The sequence below is a fragment of the Gadus macrocephalus genome, chromosome 9, assembly GCF_031168955.1.
Source record: "Gadus macrocephalus chromosome 9, ASM3116895v1".
NCBI classification, from domain to species: Eukaryota; Metazoa; Chordata; class Actinopteri; order Gadiformes; family Gadidae; genus Gadus; species Gadus macrocephalus.
This window is the reverse complement of record NC_082390.1, coordinates 6,840,609-6,867,048: the sequence shown is the minus strand read 5'-3', so window position 1 is coordinate 6,867,048 and position 26,440 is coordinate 6,840,609. Positions and strand designations below refer to the sequence as shown.

At 49.4% G+C, this 26,440-nt stretch overlaps 1 protein-coding gene across 2 annotated transcripts; it reads right to left on the bottom strand.

Annotated features, from left to right (window-relative positions):
- Positions 1 to 419: 419 nt before the first annotated feature.
- Positions 420 to 26,013, bottom strand: LOC132464224 (zinc finger protein aebp2-like). 2 transcript variants are annotated; one of them, XM_060060505.1, is made up of 9 exons: positions 24,697 to 26,013; positions 24,107 to 24,317; positions 23,852 to 23,959; positions 23,045 to 23,231; positions 21,682 to 21,827; positions 15,559 to 15,626; positions 6,226 to 6,339; positions 4,619 to 4,648; positions 420 to 3,277 (listed from the first exon to the last, which is right to left on the bottom strand). In XM_060060505.1, exons 1-9 carry the CDS (start codon positions 25,533 to 25,535, stop codon positions 3,271 to 3,273), a joined length of 1,710 nt encoding a protein of 569 aa, XP_059916488.1. In that variant the 5' UTR covers positions 25,536 to 26,013; the 3' UTR covers positions 420 to 3,270. The 2 variants fall into 2 exon arrangements, with proteins under 2 accessions (XP_059916488.1, XP_059916489.1); XM_060060506.1 differs by having other exon boundaries at positions 21,682 to 21,806.
- Positions 26,014 to 26,440: the final 427 nt, after the last annotated feature.

Sequence of the window (26,440 nt, the reverse complement as noted above, 5' to 3'; positions counted from 1 at the left end):
CATGGGAAACGGTCATTTGTTCCCAGTGCGTTGTCTCTGGTTTAGCATACGGACTAATGCAGATTATGAAGAAAAGGCTGGTGATGACGATGGCATATAACTCAAATAAATAAAATAGGACAGACTTTACTGGAAGTTTTATTCCAAGCCTAGCTGTGTCCCAAAACATCTGGATAAAAATGAATACACAGTTGTGTTTGGTTAAACATGCTTCCTACTATTGGCCATGAAATGAAATCCATCTCCATCCCTTACTGCCTCAAAGAATGACACACAAAAATGTACTTTGTGAACATGGATCCATCACAGCCGAGAGACATTTGTCTATCATCATTACTATTATAATTATGTTGGCATGCCACTTCAATTCAACTCATCTCCCAATATCATCCTTCTCTTCTCTTCTCTTGGCAAGGCAAGGCAAGGCAAGGCAATTTATTTATATAGCGCATTTCATACTCCAGGTAGACACAATGTGCTTTACACAGCTAAGGCATTACCTCAAATAGAAGTACACAAGTAAGAAACATATCACACGTATAAAACATATCACAGAAATAGTACAAGTTGAAAGCATATCGCATTAGTAGTAATACAAGATAAAAAGGGGGTTAAAAATAATGCATAAAATTAATTAAAAACAGGAAAATGCCATGGAGAAGAGGGTGGTCTTCAATTGGGTTTTAAAATTGGCAATGGTTGGAGCATTCTTAACGTGATCAGGGAGTTTGTTCCAAATCTGGACTGCATGGTAGCTGAAAGCAGCTTCCCCCTGTTTGGTGCGAGTATATGGTATGCATAATACCTGGCTTTTCTGTGGCCTGAGAGGCCTGAGGGGGAACGTAAAGAAACTCTTGGAAGAAACTCATGAAAAAGTCAATTGAAGTTAAGGAGCTGGAGCATCAGGCTATTGTGTCTGCCTGCCTCGATGCCTCCATGGCTCAGGGAGACAGTAGTGGGGGAACCGGCCAAAGGAGTGGAGGAATGAGCGGCTCAGACATGAGAGCAAGAACACCATAGAGAGCAGAGCGGGGGGGGGGGGGGGGGGGGGGCTACTGAGGGAGCCGGAGAGCGAGGAGGAGAGAACAAAACCGGTCTGAAGCATCGAGGCAGAATGGGGAACGGAGCGAGGAGACACACTGACCGCCGGAGGGGAGGTGGATGCTCTGATGCCTCAGCAGTACAAAGTCACAGGAGATTCAATTCGAGGTAAGGGCACAACCAACCATACTTTCATTCATATCTTTTTTTTATTGCCGTCTGTGCCTTCATGGACAGTGAAGCCGTACAGGACAGTAGGTTTGAAACAAAGGCAGCGACACGTAGCACAGGTTTGCAAGTTAAAAGAAAACCCTGGGGATACAGGTCTGGTTTACCCGGTTCACGGTCAGACCCGCCCCAACAATAACTCCTGTTTGAAGCGGTATTAACTATTAGTTGATTAATTATCAGGTTAGTGATTCCACGCTGGCCCGATGGAGGGACAGTCCGAGGACACACGCCCAGGGCCGATTCTGCTAGTGTGTGTAGTGACCTCAGTGTGATTCTGCACACTCTCTATTCAACACTTCTTGTTTTGCTTTAAATGATGTCACCGCGGCTGAGGTCACGGTCTGGACATGGCTCCCGTTCCACCGTAGCCCCGGCTTTCGTTTACAACATCCAGCGGAATAGGGAAGAGAAAACGAGTCTCTCGGGGACTCGATGGACAGATGGTACTCTACGCAAAAGGGGAGACTTCAAAGAAACACAGCGCGAGAAGCAGCACATCAAAGTCCGGCGACGCAGAATCCCAAAGACATCGAGACGCCGCTGCCATTGTACACAGGGAGCATGCATTAGAAGATGACTCTTTAACAATGAGGTATACAAACAGCAAGGCAAATACACTTCATTTCAGAAGGCGTTGTGAAAAGGCGCCGTTGGACCTTTAAAGCAATTCACATGGATAGGGACCCTTTGAAGTTCGGATAGTAGCACACGGCGTAGTCCTACCATACCGTTTCTAGATTTGAGGCAATGTTGCGGCATCGAGAACACGGCGGCTTGTTTTGACGGGAAAGGATTCTAAGAGGGGGAAGTGTGTGAGTGAAACACAAACAGTTGTAGACACCTCAAAGCTTTCATTAACCCATGGAGCCCGTTGTGGGTTTGTTTGTGTGAGTTTGTACATTGTGTGCGTGAGATGCTAATGGTTAGGGTAGGGCTAACGATGCTATGCTAGTTAGCTCTTCCTTAGCATGGACCCCCCCACTACTGATCCTTTAGCAGATGATAAGGCTAAGGTAAGCGAGCTAGGTAGGTAAGCTAAAGAACCTAGCCGGTCACAGTTAACACAAGGTCTGAAGACCTCTGAAATAACATTAATTCAAAACAAAACATCATACTTTGTCATTTTATAACAAAAAGAGAGGAAATCCCCCCTTCCATCAGAGGGGCAACTTACAGTAAAAAACCACACATATCAGTGTTCACCAGCACTGTAGATTGAAACATGGGAGGGGGTTGTTCACATCGTCATGGTGACCAGCGCACCCTCACGGCAGTTGGACCGAGAGGTGTTCAACGACACGGTGGTAAGGTCAAAGGTCAAATGTCCAACTGTCCCACGGTTGCTGGAAATGTCCTGTCCACGTGCCGTGTCCCGTGTGAGCACCACAGGTGATGTAAGACACTTGGTTATTAAAGACGGGCTCCCGTCCATCTACAGTACGGCTAACACCGGATCGGACCGGCTCTGGGCTCATCGGTAGTGTATCCCCCGACGACAATGTCAACAGAACTTCACTTCTGCGTCAGAATGACCATAAATAATACTTGGCAGGTAAATTACGAAGCTTGAGAGATGATCACATAAGTTACAAAGTCAACGATGGACGACAATTTCATGGTAAAAAAATAAGTAAAATCTGCAGAAATATTTACATGTAACCATGATCTGCGGATGATTTTATATTATGACACAAAATGTAATATTATACTAATATTAGTATAGCATATATTGTGTGTATATATATATATATATATATTTATATATATATATATTACAGTGAACTGTATGAAGCTTTATAGTATTTTATCAGCTAAAATCACAACCTTATCAAATGTTCCGTCTCAAACCACAGTAAAACGTCTACAAAGTATTAACAAACACAAGAGTGTAGAAGATGGCCATCAAGGAAACGTCTGTTCGTCCTTAACCTTGCACTCAGCGAAACACGAAAAGCACCTGATTCTCTGACGTCCATGGTCCACGAGAGAAGAGACGCCTCACAGGCTGAACAGGGAGACAGAGACAGACCGAGAGACAAGGACAGCAAGGGAGACGGACAAACAAACCAAAAAGTGCGAGAGTCAATACACAAGCTAAGGGATCGTCCGAGCTAACTGCTAACGTTCAACACAACTAACAACAAACCCTTTTTCCGACGGAAAAAAAACAGCGTACAGGACAGGCGAGAAACGGCCGCGATCGCATGGGAGATTTCCGGTGGCTAGCCAATGCAGAAAGACCCATCTCCCTGACCTCCTCCTGGCTCTACCCCTCGTGTCCGGGGTCGCCCCCCCACTGCACGTCTAACGGTGTCACGCTGGTCGACAGACGCTCCCGACGCCGCCCATGGCTGGCTCTCGTCCCGAAGACGCGGCCGGCGTTCCCTCCGTGACTGAGGTCGACGCGATGCTGTACCAACACGCCATGGAGACAAGTGGGTCTCTGCATGCACACACACTGCATGCATGCGTGTGTGTGTCTGTGTGCGCGTGTGTGTCGATGGTGACGCATGTGTGTTCAAGCGTGCGGGCAGACTGCCACGCATTGACACACATATGTGCGGTCTTCGTATTCCCGAGGTATTTATTCCCGAGGTGTTTATGTATGTTATTTAATGAAGCGATATGACGAGGGGGATGTGGTCTGAGATCCTCGCTGGCACGACAGGAACTAGCAAGGAACAAGAAACGAAGCCGTGGCGCGAGCATCACCCAACGCAAGGGTCACCACGTCGGGATGACAGCGCGGTCAACGACACAATGTTGTATCAAATCTAAACGTAGGCACATTGTGCGTGAATGCTTAAAAATTGTATACGGGTACTGGCCTAACTTGGTGATTGTTAGTGCTTGGCACTTGGTTCAATGAACATCCTTACTGTACCGACAGCGATATATTGTTTCTCCTTCTGATAAATGTACTTGTACTTCGGATAAAAGCGTCCGCTAAAGGCCCTAAATGTAAATGTAAATGAATGCGCCCTCAAAATCTATTTGGTTTCTTTAATTGTATCTCTATTTTCCAGGAAGTACACAGGGTCTAACTAATACCTGGAAAACAAATCAGTCATGTCCGGGGACTCGGTTGCAACGCAAACGTTAGTTAGCCGTTAGGACGGATCTTAGTAACGGCCGAGCAGCGGAGACGCTGGCTGTTGACTCAGCCAGCCGACTCCGGCTAATGCTCTCTGGAGATCTGTGGCTTTCCCAAACTGAACAAATATAGCGTGCTCCTGAATCAATGGCGGAGTGATATTCATAGTGATGAGGTCGTTTTCACCGCGCGTTGGATGCACAAGGATTGTTTTTGGTGATGTCAGACTCATTACTGGTGCATGAAGATTACCTTTGTTTGAGTCGCTTCTGGGGCAGGCCTCTGGGGGGAGGGAGAGAGAGAGAGAAAGAGAGAGAGAGAGAGAGAGAGAGAGAGAGAGAGAGAGAGAGAGAGAGAGAGAGAGAGAGAGAGAGAGAGAGAGAGAGAGAGAGAGAAACAGAGAGAGAGACAGAGACAGAGACACAGACAGAGACACAGACAGAGAGACAAAAAAAGATCATCCCTAACTGAGCAGGAACCAACACATAAACATCTCCTCCCACCAACGTATCATCACGATTCTGACTCTGATTCATGTTCAAAAACGGATACTTTAAATAACATCAGTCAACGACAGCATACAGCGGAGCACTAAAATAAACCTCCTCTCCTCTCCTCTCCTACACACTGGAGGAGCAGCCTCCCCTGCTCCTCCATGAGGTAGGGGAGACCTTCTCGGGACTGGGCTGAGGTACTGATGGCGATAAGGGCCGGTTAGAGCCCCGCCCAGCGGCCAAGGGGCAGCTAGCCTCCTGCTTCAGTCTGGTTGGAGTCAGCTAGCCTCCTGCCTCAGTCTGGTTAGAGTCAGCTAGCCTCCTGCCTCAGTCTGGTTAGAGTCAGCTAGCCTCCTGCCTCAGTCTGGTTAGAGTCAGCTAGCCTCCTGCCTCAGCCTGGTTAGAGTCAGCTAGCCTCCAGCCTCAGCCTGGTTAGAGTCAGCTAGCCTCCAGCCTCAGCCTGGTTAGAGTCAGCTAGCCTCCTGCCTCAGTCTGGTTAGAGTCAGCTAGCCTCCTGCCTAGGCCTGGTTAGAGTCAGCTAGCCTCCTGCCTCAGCCTGGTTAGAGTCAGCTAGCCTCCAGCCTCAGTCTGGTTAGAGTCAGCTAGCCTCCTGCCTCAGTCTGGTTAGAGTCAGCTAGCCTCCAGCCTCAGCCTGGTTAGAGTCAGCTAGCCTCCTGCCTCAGTCTGGTTAGAGTCAGCTAGCCTCCTGCCTCAGCCTGGTTAGTCAGCGCAGGCTAGCGTGAGGGCCAGGCCGACCAGCGCGCCATATATCTCTGCGATAGCGCTGATGACGCCGTCGGTCCACACCAGCGCTTCCTCTTTCTGGGGTAGTTCTCAGCCCCTTTATTGGTGGGCCATAAAGCCAGGGTGGGTTTCGTCATTGGGTTCTGCATCATGCCGTGTACAGGGGCGGTCAGAGCTGGCGTTACACACTCAACGTTAATGAACCTGTCACTTTCAGAAGCTTTTTGGACTAGGGGGAGCAGGTATTATATCTAGTAGAACGCTCTTTTTATTGCCTTCCCCCCCTAACTGAATTATGGAGCCAAGGGCTGGCGCCACCTGGTGGCGGGGCGGCCAAAACACGGGGCACCCATTGAGACAACATAGTTCTTTAGTGTGTGTGTGTGTGGGTGTGTGTGTGTGTCACTGGTACCAACAACTTTGTGTGTGTTACTGGTACCCTCAACTGTGTGTGTGTGTGTGTGTGTCACTGGTACCAACAACTGTGTGTGTGTTTGTGTCTCACTTGCACAAACAAGTGTGTGTGTGTGTGTGTGTGTGTGTGTGTGTGTGTGTGTGTGTGTGTGTGTGTGTGTGTGTGTGTGTGTGTGTGTGTGTGTGTGTGTGTGTGTGTGTGTGTACCTGTAGAGGTTGGGGTCCAGCAGCATGGCGGTGTCCGCGGGGAGCTGGGACAGGTGCACCACCTTGGTCTTCAGCTGGGACCGCTCCGTCTCATTGACCCACGTGTCAGGGAGTCTGCACACACACACACACACACACACACACACACACACACACATCTTGGTAAGTAGGATCGAGATGACAGGGGGTTAAAGGGTCAATAGAGGAGGAGCTACAGTTGAGGGGGGAGGTAACGTTGATAGAGGAGGAGCTATAGTAGAGGGGTGAGGGGTTACATGGTTGATAAGGGAGGAGCTAAAGCAGGTGGGAGGGGTTACATGGTCAATAAGGGAGGAGCTAAAGCAGGAGGGGTTACATGGTTGTTAAGGGAGGAGATAAAGCAGGGCGGGTAACATGGGTGTTAAGGGAGGAGCTAAAGCAGGGGGAGGGGTTACATGGTTGACGGGGAGGAGCTAAAGCAGGGGGACGGCTTAAATGGTTGAAAAAGGCTGGGCTACAGTAGATGGGGGGGGGGGGATTCAAGAGACAAAGTGCTATATTGAATCCAGAACACATGTTAACACCTTCCTTTGAACACAGAGTACACTACCATAAGTGACATAACCTTGACCAACAAACTACTCTGCTACTCACACAAACACACACACACACACACACACACACACACACACACACACACACACACACACACACTAACACACACACACACACACACACACACACACACACACACACACACACACACACACACACAGTTGTATGGCATATGGTATGGTTTTTATCCACACGACTTGGGGGAGACGCAGCGCATGTGCATTCAACGTGTGGCCGGAATTCTGCAGCCACACCTTTTGCTTCCCATTGCTTCCGAAGTGGCAGGACGTGCCATCGAGCAAAGGGGTTCACACACAGGGAAAGGTACATGTACACAGTCGAGGTAAACGCCGACGCAAAGTCAAACCAAAGGTGTGCAAACAACACACCCGCACCCACCCACCAAGCAAAGTTGTCCGCACACAAAGACAAACTCGCTATCTCTTCCAGCTCTTTGTGTGAGGCTGCAGAACAGGGAGGATGGGGTGTGTGATTAGATATGGGAGGGGAGGGGAGGGGAGGGGAGGAGGGGGAGGAGGGGAGGGGGCCCACGTGCGTCACCAGCGCAGAGCGTCCCGGGCTGGCAGGCCCAGCCCCGCTACCCTGCTGCAGCGGCGGCCCCCCCGCAGCAAAGAGGGAGTGTCCGCACGCTGGAGACAAAGAGAGCAGAGAGTCATCTGCACCACCAGCACCACCCCCCCCGTCCCCCGTCCGTCCGCACCCCCTTATCCACCACCACCACCCACACCAGCCCCACCACCAGAACCCCCGCACACACACACCTCACCACACACACACACACTCCCACCCACACGCCCCCCTCCCCATCCCACCATCTCCTCCAACCCCATCGTTCCCACCGTCACGATGTGCGTCATCGCAGGAGCCCCCAGAGATAGATACACACACCCTCAACGCACACACACACACACACACACACACACACACACACCGACTCTCAACACGCACGCACACACACACACACACACAAACACGCGCGCAGCAGACGAGCGGGCTGACTGCCAGCCAGCCAGTCAAATAACTCTCCTGCCTCGTCAGCCCATTCAGGGAGAGGGTGGGCAGGCAGCGTTCACACGCTGCAGAATCAGCACCGCATGCATGGGGAGAGGGAAGGGGGAGGGAGGGAGAGACAAAGACAGAGAGAGAGAGGGAGGGAGAGACAAAGACAGAGAGAGAGAGGGAGAGAGAGACAAAGACAGAGAGAGAGAGGGAGAGAGAGAGGAACAGAGGGATAAAGACTCAGAGACAGACAGAGAGTGAGAGAGGGAGGGAGAGACAAAGACAGGGAGAGAGAAAGAGGTACAGAGGGATAAAGACCCAGAAAGAGAGAGAGGGATGAAGACTCAGAGAGAAGGAAAAAGAGAGAGGGGAAGAAACACACAGAGACAGAGGTACAGAGAGACATAAAGATTCAAACATAAACTTTCAGAGAGACAGACAGAGAAAGAGACCGAGACCAAGAGAGAGAGAGAGAGAGAGAGAGAGAGAGAGAGAGAGAGACACAAAGAAAGAGAGAAACAGAGGGAGAGAGTGCGGCAGAGACGGACAGAGTAGAGTCAGATAGAGAGGAGAGGAGAGACAGATGTGAATGAGAGGAAGGGAGCGGGTAAGACCAAAAAAGAGCCTGATGCATGCAGGCGTACTGGGCGTGACGCCAGGGGGGAAACGTAAAACACCCGACAACGTTGAGTCAGTTAAAAACGTCCATTATCCAAACCCCCGCTGTATGCCTCCCGACGTGCCCCTTTAGCCTCCGTCCCCCGGGCCTCGCGAGGCTCCGGTGACACAACAGAAGGTAAAGGTGGATCTGCCCGGAGCGGGACTCGACGGGACTGAACGCAGGCAAAGGGGGCGCGCCGCGTCACGACACAACATTCATGCCACATGAAGTTGGCGTCGGTAAAATGCAGATGTGGCACAAAATATCATCGCGGCGGGAGAACGCAAGGACGAGCCACCAGGGTCAGAGCAGCAACAGCCAATCATGACGCTCCTCCTTCTGACACGCAGAGGTGGAAAATGCCCAATGGCGGTTGCACCCAATTTATCGCCCTGTAAGCAACACCCTCGTGTGCTCCTTCAAGGTCCAAATGACAATTCATTAATTACAGATGCATTGAAGAATTGTGTTATTGAATAATGCATTGGGGTGTGACTTTTATCATTACATGCACGGCGAGTGGTTGAACAAATTTAAAAGATGAACACACACACGGTAAAGGTGCGCACACGCACACGGTAAAGGTGTACACACGCACACAGGAAAGGTGTGCAACATGTGCGCACACACACACAGACACACACGACAGGACGAGCGGGGAAACCTGGTTAGCTGCTAGCTTTTCGCGTACTAGCTAAGCCACACAGTGCTCTGTTGCCTGAAGCTAGGGCTGCTAGTGAGGTAGCCTCCTTGTACACACCCACCCCTCTTCTCAGTGTGCATCACGTGGCCCTGCCCATCTGATACTGCTCCAGCTGCTTCACCTCAAACCAGCAGCAGGCAGGGAGGCAGGGATACCTCCAACCACTTCCCAGTGAAATGTTTCTCGGTAAGATAACAATGCCTCAGGTTACACTTCAACATGGAGAGCATGTTGAAAGAGAGTACACGAACGAGCAGGGAACTATGTGGCTGTGTATGTGTGTGTGTGTGTGTGTGTGTGTTCTCTGCATTTGCGTCACTGCTGTTACATGAGAAGGCGGGCGATAAGATGGCGAGAGCCCCCTGGCTAGCCTCTGCTCAGATCTGGTTCATGGCGGTTCTGAACTCTGTGGGGCGGCTCTTTGAAGGGTCTGCTGTTGTATGTCTGGGGGGTGACCTGCTCTTCAAGGATGTCTCTGTTTACCCGGCATGGTACGCACACTGTACCTACCCTGACCCTTCCATCACCTTTAATGGCGACAGGGACAGAGGGGGGTTGTGGAGAGGATGAGGGGAGAGGGAGACCAGAGCCAGGGAGGGGTCTCTCTCCTGCCTGGCTCCCCGAGTGTTGACTCATGTGTCCGCGACGCAACGGGACCACCGTGGGGGAATACACATGGAGGGGGGGACCCCGGTCAAACATTGGGACAAACAAGCGTGTGTAAGAGTGTGTGTGCGTGTGTGTGGAAAAAACACTATGTATGTGTGTGTGTCACTGGTACAAACCACTGTGTGTGTGTGTGTGTGTGTGTGTGTGTGTGTGTGTGTGTGTGTGTGTGTGTGTGTGTGTGTGTAGCCTAGTGCAGAAAAACTGGGGTAAGTCAGTGAAAGGTTTAAAAAATAGATAAATACTACCAAAAAACGAATACGATCGCTCATCCTACTCTGCAGTCTTATTTCTTCTCAATGAACGTGCTTGTGCAGTATTTTAACCACTCCACTATTGATTGGATTATTCTCGGCCTCACTTGTAAATTGCTTGAATAAGAGTCATCTGCTAAATGGTGCGTGGAATTGGTGCACGCAAGAAGCAAGAAGGCTGGGCGGGGGGAGGGGGGGGCAGTTTGTTTTACACAACAACATGAAAACCTCTTCAGCCAAACTAAGGAAATCCCTTCACACCAGCATAAGACGATATGTATTCATGAATATCCGTAAGGCACAAGATATCGCGATAATAGCTTCTCAACTTTTGAGAATGTTCTAGAATGCACCAAGTTAAAAAATCCCCCCCACACATCGTGTTATAGTTACAATTATACAAACCGCATACTCTTAACCACAAACTTCACACACACAAGAGTCGTGATCACAAGAAGTGTTTTAACCAAGTTTATCCCACTGATGCATAGGTTTCATCGTTCAGCCTATTTTCGGGGTCTTATTCAAACGTAGGGTGTAAAGAAAAGCCTTCAAGAGTGTGACAAGCAGTAACGTGCAGCTTGTAGCCACTTCCTTCCCGGTTGAAACCACCCCACGCCAGATAACAGACAGAAAGTGGGATGCGCTGATGAGCCTAGAAAACATCCAACAAGACATACTGTACTGTGTTCTGGGTAATCCTGGACGGTGACTAACTGGCATGCCGAGAGAGACCGGCGAGAGGTAACAGGCGGTGAGCGATGACGCCTGTTTGTATTTCATTATCACCAGCGGCACCAGGGGGCTTCAGCACTGGAGTCATCCAGCCATCCATCCATCACACACAGCCCCCCCCCCCAGGACCTCCAGGCAAGGGGGGGGGGGGGGGGGGGGGGGTCCGTGTAGAGTAGTTGACTGCCGCTACAAGGCCAACGTGGCTAATCAGTTACGCGTTAATTAAAACGGCGTTAATGAATCTCAGCCGGAACACGATTGGTTCGGCATTAATGAACCCCGGTGTTCCCATGGAGCTCGGCGATCCGAGACGGCGAGGGGGTGATGTCATGCGTGGCGGGCGGGCATTATGAGGCGACCCCCCCCCCCCCACACACACACACCAGGACGTTCCAGGGATCGCTGCCGCCGCCCCGGTGGAACCACGGCGCTCCGGCCGCGTCGGTAGTCTCTCCGGCGTTCCCGAACAACGAGAGGCGTGTTAAACATTCACCAGGAATGGTTAACGGAGCCTGCGGGGATCCACTTTACAAACCGCCCCTTACTGCCTTAAATGATGCAGACGACACGGTGGTTAACGGGGCGAGAGGCGACACGCCGGCACGCACCGCCGCCGCGTGTCGGGATGCGTGGGAACGCTCGTCCGGAATTCCGGTTGACGGACGCCGACGATGGGCTCCACGTCTTCAGGGGCATCGAGCCGGCCTGCTGTCGGAGTCTGGCAGGTTCCTCTCTTCCCCTCATCATTTTCAACTTTAACCTGTTTAAACCCGACCCCCCCCCCCCCCCGCCGCAACCCTTCCATTATTCACTCTCAACGCTCTTCTCTGGCCCACCCACTCGCTCGCGTCATTCTCTCTCTCTCTCTCTCTCTCCCTCGCTCGTCCCTCCCCGACCCAGCTCCCATTTACTTTGGTGTATCTTCCCCCCCCCTCCCCCGCGCTCGCTCCCCTCCCCCGCGTCGCAATCTTTCATCCATCTCCGCCTTTGTCTCCGTCTCTGTCTCGCATCGCGGCGCCCTCGCTGTTATCCATCCCCGTCTCCTTGAATGGGAGGAGACAGGACCCCCGCCCCCCGGCCACACACAGGGGTGGAGGTCCCGTGTGTGTGTGTGTGTGTGTGTGTGTGTGTGTGTGTGTGTGTGTGTGTGTGTGTGTGTGTGTGTGTGTGCGCGACTGTGCTCGTGTGTGTGTGTGCGCGACTGTGTGTGTGTGTGTATGTGTGTGCGTGTGTGTGTGTGCGTGTCTGTGTGTGCGTGTCTGTGTGTGCGTGTCTGTGTGTGCGTGTCTGTGTGTGCGTGTCTGTGTGTGCGTGTCTGTGTGTGCGTGTCTGCGTGTCTGTGTGTCTGTGTGTGCGCCCCAGAAGGAGAAGGAAGGAAAAAGGAGCATACAAGATGGAGGAACCGGGTTAAAGATGTGGATGGTGGGTTATTGGAGCAGTGGTGGGTGGTGGTGGTGGAGGTGGTGGTGAAGGGGAGGGTATATTCTTCGTCAGTGCTCCCTGCTCATCAAGGGGGGGGGTGGGTGCCTTCATGTTGCAGCGTCCTGGCCCACTTGGACCCAGCGCTGTGGCCCAGTGACGTCTGCTCCACTTTCCCCGGCCTCCATCTTTTAAAATTCCCCTTCTTCCAGCAGCCCTTTCTCTCACTGCGGCCTAATGACATCCAGAGAGTGAGTGGGAGTGGCAGAGCGGCTGCAAGGCCGGTGTGGGAGATGTCTCTCATCCACCAGAGACCTGCCGAGATAAATGCTCTCCTTCATGCAGCTTCTGACTCGGCTGAAGACAGATGTGCTAAGACGTTGAATGAAACGGCGGCGTCTCTCCCTCTCCCTCTCTCTCTTGGTCTGTCTCTGTGTGTCTCTCCTCTCCTCTTCTCTCTGTCTCCGTCTGTCTTTCCCTCTCACCCTCTCTCCGTCTCTGCATGTCTCTCCCTAACTCTGTCTCTGTGTGTGTCTTCTTCCCTCTCTGTCTCCGTGTCGCTCTCCTCTTATCTCCTCTCTCTCTCTCTCTCTCTCTCTCTGTATATGTGTGTCTCTCCCTCACTCTCTGTCTCTGTGTGTCTCTGGACCTGCCGAGATAAATGCTGTCCTTCATGCAGCTTCAGATTCTCTGCTGAAGACAGATGTGCTAAGACGTTGAATGAAACGGCGGGCTGGTCCATCACGGTTTTTTCTGCCTTGCTAATTAATGATGCCAGATGTGGAACTGGAGCAGGATGACACTTCAGGAACCCTGGATCACTGACCCTTGTCCTGATTCTGCCGGCAAAGAAAATGTTGACTAAATGAGTGCATCCAGGTGAAATGCTAATGGTTTAGAGTTACATTTAACCTGGACTATTGACTAAACTGCGCTTTTCCACTGCAAAACGTTACGGTACGGTTTGCATAGGAATCCGAGCCATTGCAGGACAATCCCATGTTGTCTTTTTCTGCTGAACCGCGGAGCCGAGAAAGTAACCGGGGTCTGGAAGGAGTGATCTGTAGTGCGGGGATTCCATTCTGCTCTCTCAACGCGCGTCACCGACCTTTGACGCTCGGAAGCCTTTACATTTTTTCCCTTGTCGAGAACACGGATGGTTCCACGTAAATAGAGAGAGGAAAGGCGTAGTTATGGTACCACATTGACGCAAAGCAATGACCACGCAGTCGTTAACCTGTTTTGGTTCAGTGTTGGGTTTATGTCGGGTTTACGTTAGCGGGCCAATCACTGGCCTTGCCGCCGCGTCGCCTCGAAGCAAGGTTACAATTTGTGGGAGGCGCATATCAGGCCGGATGCAATGAGGGTCCATAAGGACGTAAGGGGTCCGTAAACCCCCTTGCGTTGCGTCGACGTTAACCATAACCAAGCCTTAAGCACGCAGCGGGGAAGATTGGAGATGTAAGACTCTGAAAGTAGAGAAATTGCGTCATAGAAATGCAGCTGAGATAAAACTATACTCAAGCTTACATAAATCATATATGGTATATTCGGGATACACTTTCTTGGCCAACAATGTTAAGAGAACGTAAGCGTGCAGCAGATGGGTTATGGTACAAATGGATGCATTAGGGAGAGGCATCAGCATCATCGGCAGCTGATGCCTAAAGAGCAGCTACATCCAGGCCAGAGCCCATCCCAAGGGGAGATTCCCTCAGGGCTACTCAGCCCCGTGGGTACTTACCCCCCATGGGTCGTCCCCCCTAGAGGTACTCATCCCTATGGGTGCTGACCCCTATTGGTATAGATGGAAATAAGTCTACTCACCCCCATGGGAAAAGGGTGCATTGAAGTACATTTTGCATTATGGTTTTGGAACTTATGATACAAATATGTGAAGGTAGCCTGTATGTAGAAAGAGATGAAAGAACATGGCAAATATAACGGTGAAGCATATCTAAAAATTTTAAAATGAACGGAAACATAAATACATGTTTTTTTTGTGTTGCCGTCGGAAAAAATAAGTACTTTTGTGTATAGTTTGTTGTATGACAGTCAAGAGACTTGTGAAACAACATTTTATATCTGTAATTTAGAGTTTGATTATGTTATTTGAGATGTATAGGATGAGTTTACATCCACCTACTTGTATGCGCATTTTGAAGTATTGTATTTCAAAATGTTCTTAACATTTGCTGAACAATTACATCGAAACAGGGCTTTTGTTACAGGTAAGCTCCAAGCGTTTAACTATTTATATTATTACTATTTATATTTAACTACGCACTTCCATCTGCCTGACACTGCTTACGAACCCAGGAGTACCATGGTCTGAACAGGGAGTTGGTTCAACGCACTGGGAGTTCTCCACAACAACAGATACCCAGCTCAACCCTGCAATGGGAGAACTGGAGAGATTTATGGCAAGAGTGGTGGCATGGTGGGAGAAGCTGGCCTTTTGAGCGTTGAAGTGGATGGAAAAAGAGTGAATCGTAAAACTATCAACAGACAAACGTAGATATACTGCTACTATACAAACTGTAAACATGCAGAAAGCACAAAAGGTCCGGGCCGTCTCTCACACACACACACACACACACACACACACACACACACACACACACACACACACACACACACACACACACACACACACACACACACACACACACACACACACACACACACACAGTGTTGTCCCAAAAAGGCGACAAGTTGGGATAGACAGTCTTCACATTGTATATAACCCTCAGCCAAACCACTGAACATCTTACGCAAGACATACCAAGGGACGGTTGGATTGGGACTCTGATCCCCACCAAGAAGTCCATAGTTTGACACGTTTGACTGGACAAGAGGTTTTGATGGTGAATGTATGACGTATGAAGTCCAGCCATACTTATAACCCACGAATATAACTATTTGATCAGAGAGAAGCATGTGTTGTAAAGGAAAGGCGAGAGCAAAAATAAATGCAGGAGATGAACGGCCTCATTTGAAGTTTTAGGAAGCACATGTTTAATGCAGTGATGTGTAATGCAGTCATGTGCTTTGATATGACAGCGTTTGATTGGCTAGTATGCCATTGAAGTAGTTCATCAAAGCGTTTGCCAAAAACTATTTTTGCGTGCTCATACTTTGCCCGAGTTCAATAGTTTATGAATTGAATTTCTAATGTAAAAATCATATTAGCGTTTTTTTTCCGTGGAATAAGCTACGACTAGGACTATGAAGCACGACAGGACTTAAAGTAATAATAGATATATCCCGATGCTACTCACATGTCCTCAGGTGTCCAGTGCAGTAGGACTTTCACCTTTCCAGAACCTTCCTTTCTCCTGGCCAGAACCTGTCCAATGAAACAACACAATAGATCACGTTTTAGGAGAGAAAAGCGAACAAATTACTCTGTAGTTCATGTTGCATTCAAAACATTTGCCTCTTTCGTAGAAATGTTGGCAATTCGGAAAACAAAACGGAAGAGCGTTCTGTTGGATCAAATCAAACCCGAACCAACCCCTGCTGTGACCAGGAGGCCTTAGGCCATGACGTCCGGCACTACTGACAAATCCATCTGTACTGTGGGTTAGCAACATCTGAAACTTTAGTTTCAAATTCAACAGATACAACCAGCCTCAACAGAAAGGGCATCATTCAGGTTTCTAACTGGCATCCTTTTGTCATAGGCCTGATCTGGTTTCTATCGCTCTTGGCGGAACTGGTCTTCAAAACACTTTCCCTTTGTCTCAGAATCACTCCTGCAACCATCCCATCGCCAGCGAGCGCCCGGGCTTCAACACTCTGAGCCAGGCATGCAGCAGGAGGATCACACAGGATCACGGACGCTGAGGGATGGACGTCATAAACCTGACACGCCTCTTCCTCATTGGATAATGTCAGCACTGCGCACCGCACCTCACAAAAAGGGGCGGGCTCCGCCTTTCACCTCGCAGACCAATTAACCAATTAACGAGTCGATGTTGATTCTAGAAAAAGACTCAAGACTGTTGTTCAGAGTTCACCTAGACTTTGCATAACCTGCCCCTTTACCCCCCACCCCCCTTGCACTTATTGTATGTTGTGCGTCCTGGCTGTTAATGTACGCACTTATTGTATGGTGTACGTCCTTGCACTTAAAAATAGTACGTAGCATCGTGTAGCATCTTAGCCTAGCTATCTTTGTTGTATACAGGGAAGGGGTTAACCTAGCAATTGTCAGTGCTTGCCACTCGGTTCTATGAACATTCCTAGTGTACCGGCCGTGATATATTGTTTCTCTTTCTTCTGACAAAGGTGCTTATTGTAAGTCTCTTTGGATAAAAGAGTCTCCTAAATGTAAATGTAAATAATAGAGATTTGGACCAATGAAGTATCACGACAGGACAGACTGGCTCCGGCCCCTGACCTGTCCTTAAAACTGAGACAATCCGATGCGTTGTTTGCTCGTGACCCGTTGTCGCCGTGTTTCGCTCAAGGTAAACATGAATGGAATTCAGCGCTGGTATGGAGTCGAGTGGGAGTAGGAAAGTCTAGAAAAATGAATCAAGGTGGCCAGAAATAGCTGCGGATAAGAGCACTTGCGTCAAGCGTACATTTTTTTCGCCGAGGTTCATCTATTTATAGGAGGGCAATTGAATGAGCTCACACGTGAATAACTTCTCTTACGCACGCAAATATCTGGAATGATCTTCCTAAGGGCCTCTGGGGACCGGAGGAGGCATTCACGGAAACTGCTTTGAGGACAGGGGAGACAAGGACTCGGCCCTGGGAGAGAAGAGAGAGAGAGAGAGAGATAGTCGCTTTCTTCCTCTCCGCCTGATCCTGCTCCTCCCGTCCTCATTCCCTTTAGTCAAACATGGATTCCTTTTCTTCTTTTCATACCGTCCCATGCTGTGTGGCTCTTTTAAGCCCAGCAGGTGAATAATAAGGTCTTTATCCACCCCTGGTTCCAACGCTCTCCCTGTGAATGCATGCGGACGCTCTTATCAAGTCCCCTTCTAACCTTTGGCTCCCCGGGGGGTTTGGAAAGCCTTGCACCTTTCCCCGCTTTCAATCCATCAGACAGGGCCCGGGGTCTCCCGAGGTCAGGCAGACAACACGACGATGCCTTCTTGGCCGCGTCCTCCTAAAGAACGCCGCGTGTGACTTACAGTATCTAAGCCCACGGCTCTGCCTCGCCAACCAAAACACGCGCGCCCTCGCCGTACCACCGGGGACGGATGATTATACTGCCATTGTAAACAAGAAGCAACTTACAGGCTTCAGACGTAGTACAAAGTCTGGAAAAAGCTTTCACAGCCATATTTTACTGTGAACCCGACAAATAAAATAACACTGTATCTCATACCAGGCGTTTCATCTTTTGAGATGTTAAATTAATCCTGACGGGGTGTTTTGTTTGTGTCGGAATCTTTGAAACACGCGCAAATATCACCCTACTCCCATAATCTTTCTGCAAGCAATTTACTTGCTTGCATTTCTCACTGTAGCCAAGCTAGCTAGCCCTCCACATAAGTTCCCCGTGTACCTATTACACTCAAGCAGGAGAAGAGGGCGTCTCTTCCACTTCCATGTTGCAACAAACACCCCTGGAAGGCTTTCGCACCGGGTCCAGGTTCAATGCCCGTCAAGGTGGGAAGATGCAATCTCGGCCGTCCTCAGACCTGCAGCTGAAACTCATCACACTAGCAGCTTCTTTATTGCTCTTTTAATTAAAGAGGCCTGGGAGTTTGGCCTGTGGCCTTGGGCTGCTCACGGAGCCTGCCTCATGCTCGTCAGTCTGGGCGCCCCTTCTCTTAAAGGGCCGTGGCGCCCGGGAGTACGCCGGCGTTGGGGAAGCAGAAAGGTACCGCAAAATGGCGGACGGCTGGCTGGACAAAGCGTGTTTTGGGGACGCAGTGCTTATTCAGGGCTGTTGTGACCGTGGGTCTGGTTGAATAGATGGAAACAAATATCTTATAAAGCCACGGGTACGAAGAAATAAGAGGAACAGGAAGAGAAAAAGAGGAGGAGGAGGAGGGGGAGGAGGAGGAGGAGATGGAGTGGACACATGACATTACCACAGCTCCAAAACAAGCATGAAAACATAACAAATGGACGGAAGCGAGGCCTGCTAAATACGGGTGGCTGTCTGGTCTAAGCGGGTCGAGCTCTGGATGACGCAGACCGGGGCGCACACACACAGAAGTGTCCCACAATAAACATGGTGACTGTGCAGCTCCAGTGAGTTAGCGGTCCCCACCGGTCAGCCCCCCCGGGCCCCTCCCAGAGTCCTCCAGAAGGGTCAGAGCCATGGTGAATAGATGGCCAACTTTACGACCGGCTGCTCTGATTTCCCTTCCGATTCCAGCCCACTGGCCCCTGTTTAACCCCCCCCCCCCAACACACACACACACACACACACACACACACACACACACACACACACACACACACACACACACACACACACACACACACACACACACACACACACACACACACACACACACACACACACACACTCTCTCTCGCTCCCTCTCTCCCGCGTCTCTCAGCTTACCTCCTTCTCACTGCTCCTCTCCTCAGTCTCTCTCTCTCTGCCTTACTCCTCAGTCTCTCTCTCTCTGCCTTACTCCTCAGTCTCTCTCTCTCTGCCTTACTCCTCAGTCTCTCTCTCTGCCTTACTCCTCAGTCTCTCTCTCTGCCTTACTCCTCAGTCTCTCTCTCTCTGCCTTACTCCTCAGTCTCTCTCTCTCTGCCTTACTCCTCAGTCTCTCTCTCTCTGCCTTACTCCTCAGTCTCTCTCTCTGCCTTACTCCTCAATCTCTCTCTCTCTCTCTTCCTTCCTCAGTCTCTCTCTCTCTACCTTCCTGCTCAGTCCCTCTCTCTCTGCCTTACTCCTCAGTCTCTCTCTCTCTACCTTCCTGCTCAGTCTCTCTTTCTCTGCCTTACTCCTCAGTCTCTCTCTCTCTACCTTGCTCCTCAGTCTCTCCCTCTCTACCTTCCTCCTCAGTCTCTCTCTCTCTACCTTCCTCCTCAGTCTCTCTCTCTGCCTTACTCCTCAGTCTCTCTCTCTCTACCTTCCTCTTCAGTCTCTCTCTCTACCTTGCTCTTCAGTTTCTCTCTCTGCCTTACTCCTCAGACTCTCTCTCTCTCTCTACCTTCCACTTCAGTCTCTCTCTCTGCCTTACTCCTCAGTCTCTCTCTCTCTTCCTTCCTCAGTCTCTCTCTCTCTGCCTTACTCCTCAGTCTCTCTCTCTCTCTCTCTCTACCTACCTCCTCAGTCTCTCTTTCTCTCTGGCTTCCTCCTCAGTCTCTCTCTCGCTCTCTCTCTCTCTCTCTCTCTACCTTCCTCCTCAGTCTCTCTCTGCCTTCCTTCCTCCTCAGTATCTCTCTCTCTCTCGCTCACTCTCTCTCTGGTTACCTTGCTTAACCTCTTCCCATGCTTTATCTTCATGATCTTTTTTCTGCAACACCCCTTTTTAAAATTCCTGGCCTGTGTTACGCAGTCTGGTATCCCAGAGGTGGGGCCAAAACCAGCTTCACATCAGTAATAACACAGCACTGACGCCAGCACTCGCGCGAGCTACAGCCCAGGGAAGAGGGGGCTGGGAAACATTAGCAGAGAGCCTCCTCTTCATGAGCCCTTCCAGCATCACAACAGGCCGAGCCAAGCCCATGAGTGGAGCCGCTTATTTTGTAGTAGCGATTTGGTTATTGCGCTTTTACATTTCATGTTTCTTGTTTGCTCCTTCCACACACGGAAAACCCCCACCTTTTCATCAATTTATTCATTTGTAGGAGACTAGCTTACCATCAAAACACACACACACACACACACACACACACACACACACACACACACACACACACACACACACACACACACACACACACACACACACACACACACACCAAGATCCCAAGACCAATACCTGTGGACATATCAGGGCATTGATAAAGAGGTGTGTGTGCGTGTGCATTTGAAAAAGTTGTACTGCAGATGAAGACTATAAGATTTTGTTCAGCATTTAAAAAAAAGAAAAAAATCATAAATTCATCCACCAAGGCTTTATCAAAAGGCAGACAAACAGTGCCCCCTAGTGGAGTCGAGCGTTCAGGTCGTGTACCAATTACAAATACAACCTAAAAGTAAATTAATGAAACATATTATAAATCAGTGTTCATGTGTGTGTGTGTGTGTGTGTGTGTGTGTGTGTGTGTGTGTGTGTGTGTGTGTGTGTGTGTGTGTGTGTGTGTGTGTGTTTGCCATGTAATATGCAGGCGGTTAATAGCACGTAGGCTTTGTTTCGTGACGGGGGTGCACTTTAAATCTCATTCATAATACATCACACACTGAGGGTTCAGAATGGAAAAACAAGGGAGGAAAGAAAGAAAGAAAAAAACACTACCATTGTCTTTCCAGTGAGACTCAGTTCAGAGAACAACACTATTAGGCCTTCGGGTGATTCACCAGGTTCACGTAAAGTGCATTCGGAAAATGTGCGGTTGACAAGACAATTCTATGATAGAGTGGGTCTCCAGCGCCCCCTGTTGTCGAAGAACTAGATGACAAAAATAGAATTGCTCAATGAGCCATAAGGCCATTCAAAGAAGATGGGCATTGATCTACACGTGGACTGTGTAGTGAGAAGTTCAATTAGAACAATTTAGTCCTTTTATCTAACCGAATATCCTGCCTGAATATCGTCATACCTGCTGTCTCATTATTATATTTTTACCCTAGAATTACCTTTGCTACTTTGGCTTATTTTGTATTTTTTTAGCTGATATTAGGAAAATCTGTCCACGCTCTTCTGCCAATGATAAACCAATTGCAGAAGTGAGCGATTGGGTGACACACGGACAGATGCAGAGACGCAGTCTTACAGTGCAGTGAGAGAGAGAGAGAGAGAGAGAGAGAGAGAGAGAGAGAGAGAGAGAGAGAGAGAGAGAGAGAGAGAGAGAGAGAGAGAGAGAGAGAGAGAGAGAGAGAGAGAGAGAGAGAGAGAGAGAGAGAGAGAGAGAGAGAGAGAGAGAGAGAGAGAGAGAGACAGACAGACAGACAGACAGACAGACAGACAGACAGACAGACAGACAGACAGACAGACAGACAGACAGACAGACGCAGACATGCAGACTGACAATGCTTGGGAAAACAAGCTATGTCGGTTGAAGAAGTGACTGAGTGAGTGAAAGATTGATAGAATGAGTGAGTGATTGAGTGAGAGATTGAGAGAGTGACTGAGTGTGTGAGTGAGTGAGTGAGAGACAGACAGACACAAAGACGCAGCTACACCGTGCTGTGGAAAACCTGCTATAGCCGTTGCAGAAGTGAGTGAGTGAGTGAGTGAGTGAGTGAGTGAGTGAGTGAGTGAGTGAGTGAGTGAGTGAGTGACAGAATGACAGAGACGCAGACTCACCGTGCTGTGGAAGACCACGCTGTGGCCGTTGCCCACGCTCTCGATATGCGTGGCGAGGTTGAGGCAGATGGCGCGGTGACGGATGGCGTCCATCGACTGGGCGTCGAAGAAGTCGTACGGCCTCGCTGGAGGGACAGATTGACAGACTGAAATGAGAGCAATTTCCCCCACACATTTAAAAAGAGAAGCACTTAGATACACTCAAAAAAATGCACAGTTTGCCCCTCGCCCTTTGTCGAGCTGAAGCAGCCCAAGGTATATTTAACAACAAAATCGAAATGTTGGATTTGCACCGATAAAATGGCAGGTGACGCAAAACGTCCCCTTCCTGGGTTCTAGTGACATCACAGGTGGGCGTGTCCACCTAGATGTGTGCTGGATAGATCAGTTTACCAGCCTACCCAGTCGACTGTAGCAAACGTTGCTCATCTATCCGTCATACATCTAGGTGGACACATCCACTTGTGATGTCAGAAGAGAGATTTCCAAAAACGGCCTGTAACGGTGAATCACACTCACACCTGGTGGTTTAACGTGGGACCTTTTAACCTCTCCCACATGCTCCCAACACACCATGGCCCGCAATTGATCAACAATATAATGTGTACGATTACATCCTTATCTGGTATATATCAATATTCAGTATCTGTAAAACATGGCCTATTGCATCCAGCTCTCTGTTTATTTCAAGTTGAACCAGTTTAAAGCAAGTCTCGCTGAGACCGTGAGGGATATCGTCCACTCAAGCCGGACACGCAGATGTCATTATAAGAACGAGCCACACAGTGTCAGAGTTCACCTAGACTCTGCATAGCCCCCCCCCCCCCCCCCCCCCCCCACACACACCCCTCTTACTTCCTCATTGTATGTTGTAAATCCTTGCACTTAAAAATAGTACTTGGCATGTAGCATCTTATCCTAGCTATCTTTGTTGTGTACAGGAATTAACCTAGTGATTGTAAGTGCTTGGCAGTTGGTTCTACGTACATCCTTACCGTACCGACAGCAATATATTGTTGTTTCTCTTTCTTCTGACGAATGTACTTATTAGGTAAGGCGCTTGGGATAAATGCCCTTAATTGACATTTACATTAAGCAGACGCTTTTACCAAAGCGACTTAAAGTAAGGACATTTGTTAGAAGTAAGAGTAACCGCACAATATATATCAGTCGATTTAGTAAGGATGTTCATAGAACCAAGTGCCAAGCACTAACCATCGCCAGGTTGACCCCTTCCCCTGCAGGTTGACCTCCCTATGCACACTGGCCCATTCTGAGTTTGTTGCAACTATACCGGGGCCTTCGGGCCTTCAGGGCGAGGGGTCTGAGGCGTGTGTGTGCGTGTGTGAGTGGGTATACGTACGTAGGGCTCGCCGGCGTTTGTTCTTGAGCTTCTTCCTGCGGTTCAGGCTGGCCTTGGAGGGCGACTCCTCCTTCAGCCGGGCCTGGCTGGCCAGTCGAGCGGCGCTCTGCTGGCTGAAGTGGCTGGGCACGTGGCGCGCCAGCCCCCCCTGGGACGAGAAGCTGGCCGTGCAGCCCCCCACCACACACTGCGGCGGGTGGGAGAGGACAGAGTCAGAGGGGTGGGGGGAGACGGGAGGAACGCCCTCCTCTGATGCATGTGTGTGTATGTGATACACTGAGGGTTGACTGTTTTTCCTCCCCTTTAAAAGTTACACACAATACCTAAATATAACACATATAGGGTATATCTATCCATCTAGATCTCTGTATACACACTTCTATATATAGATCGATAGATATATCTGTATCTATAGATCTAGATAGTTCTATATACATATAGATCGACATATTATAAGATCTAGATATCTCTAGGTAGATATAGACATAAAAATACTACGATTTATATTCAGTTTAATTATGTTGAATTCCCATGTGGCTTCATACACTATAACAGTCTTTCTATATTGAACTTTAGTTTTGTTGCGATAACAAACACAAATCCCCCCCGGCTAGGTTGTAGGAGAAATTAGGAAAGGGGTGATGTATATCCAGTGTATAAATGACACACACTGTTAATGTTTCCATGCGGGTGCAGGTACTGCTAATGCAGACATGATATCCAGACGCCATAGCCTCACAATAAAACCAACTAACCTAACTATAACATGTCTATAACATGGGGACGAGAGAGGGGCGGTGCCTGTACCTTGAAGGGCTTGTCCCCGCTGTGGGTCAGCATGTGTCTGTGGAGCCAGCTCTGACTGGTGGAGGGAGTGTTGTACACCTTACACCCCTTCCAAAGACACACAAACACCTGGGAGGAACACACACACACACACACACACACACGTTTTCAAAAAGCTAGGGGTTAAATACAGAACAGAACTAATAAAAAAAAATTACAGATATATATAATAGCATGATAATAATGAAGCATGAAATAGAGATACTATTCGCTCACCCCTCCTTGCTGCGCGTCCACATGAAGGCATCGGATATGTTCGGCCAGGTCCGGGCTTGAGTTGAAGCACTCGGAGCACAGGTCCCAGCAGCACGGATAGGCCGCCTTGGACACCGTTGAAATCCCGGCGCTGCCCTGGCCGTTCATCATCGCGGGGGTGGAGCGGCCGCTTGACACCGTGCTCTCCATCTCCATCAGGGTGCTGCTGATACTGAACCACACGCATGGTCAGTGGGTGGGGCAGAGAGGCAGCGTGCGCCTGAGGGGAATGTTACACATACGTGCACTGCAGTCACCATAGTGCTGCTGTGCTGCTGCTGCTGCTGCTGGTAACACCGTTTTTTTCCCCCCGTTTCGTTGGAGGGACAGGTGCAAGTGTTCCTGGCAGTGGCAAGAATCAGCCACATAGCATGCGTGACTGAATGGTGCCTGTAACTGATTCTCCTCGCATGCCAATGGTAATACTCAGGCCAGAACCTGTTCATTCTGTTTACCCAAAAATAATGTTTAAATATATATATAATATCATATCTTATATGGAATATGATCTAAAAACAAACACGTGATATTTTGCCTTAAAACCAACCAACCTGTCTTCAGAATCCATCCGGCTCAGGGGCTCCCCGTCCGAGGACGAAATCTCCACGCTGGTCCGCCTCTTGTCACTCAGCTCCCCGCCTCCTCCTCCTCCTCCTCCTCCTCCTCCACCGCCGCTGTTCTTATCGCCATCCTCACACGCCGCTTTACCATTCTCGCTCTTCATCGTCTCTGGAGCCTGGCTGACCTCCCTTTGCTCTTCCTTGATTTGACTTGGTTCCACCGTTTGCTTGTCGCTCGGAGGAGACCCCCCGCCGTCTCCAGGGGTCGGCTTCTCCGGACCCTCGGCTTTCTCCTCATCGTGTGCTGCGGCGGCTGCAGCATCATCTGTCAGCCGAGCCCGGGCCACGGCCTCCTCCGGTGCTGCAGCAGGTTTCTCGCCTGTTCGTCCAGCGTCTGCATCTTCCATTTTAGGTTCAACATTGTCACCCGGTTGCTCCATTTTCGATTCCGCTCGGTCCCCGGTCATGTCTTCTCCCCGGCTCTCTCCTCCGTGCTTTCGGTTCGTCTCATCCCCCTTTTCGCGCTGTACTTGCGTTACTTCCGACGCGGTAGTAGCCATTTCAGAAGGACAGCTACACACTACACACCCCTGGGCTGGTTTTGCTATTAAAATTCCGACTACAGCGTCTACTGCCACCGTTGCCAGATTGGGCCAGATATTCCGCCCAATCTGACAACCATTACTGCAGCGGGCTGGAAGGTAAATCTGGCCCAATCTGGCAAAACTGTCCACTATGCATACTCCGTCGTAGTACAGGGGGCGTGGCCGGACAACGCCCACGGATCTCTGATTGGTCCGGCGTGGCGGAAGGCGGGGACTCGCTGACATAGTATCAAGCAGTTCCACGTGTACCAGAAATATGAACAGCGCCGTGGGTGTAGCGCGCCAGTACAGCTGTCAAGTCACATGAACAAAACGATGAAACTCCTGTCCATTAATCTACATTTACAATGGTTATTTTAATTAATGGTACCAGTATCAGGCCCCCCGTTTTTGGCCTGAATAGAGAGAAGTGGGTTTTTGTATGTTATGCGCGTTATCTTTATTATTGAGATTACCCCAAGATCGATCATGCAACATTTTATATAGACATATACGTTCTTATTACACAATTAATTCATCGATTTGTTGTACGTTTTTTTATGCGCCTTATATAAATGTTACGATCCGTGTTCAACAAGGAGTTGGTATTAGATGTGCCACAAGAGGGCGCTCCAAGTTTACTCTTTTTTTAGTAACATTTGCCTGGTCGATTCTCAAAATACCAATGTCCACGTCTGACCTTTGAGTCCTACAGACTTCCTATTTTTCCTGTGTTTATGGCAGCCCAAACTGTCCGTGAACAGACAAAAAATATCATGTCAAATTCATCAGGGAGCGACCATCCAGGCTGAGGGTCTTGAGTTTCAAAGCAAATAACTCACCCGAAAACAAACAATCATACACAATACCTCAATAAAACGGCAACGTTTATTTGACATGATATAAAACAGATGGGATATTAACATATCATTGGCATATGAGCTGCAGTATGTAACCCTATGCAATGGAAACATCCCCATCGTTCTGTACCATGTACAATATATACACAACGAACCTCTGGTAATTACATGTTTACAAATGGGAAACTATTTATACCAGATCCAAGAACAAAAAAAACCTCCTTATTGCTTTTTACATGTGCTATTCCTTTACTCGTCTCAGCTTAAGGACTCAGATCTGGTCTTGAAATA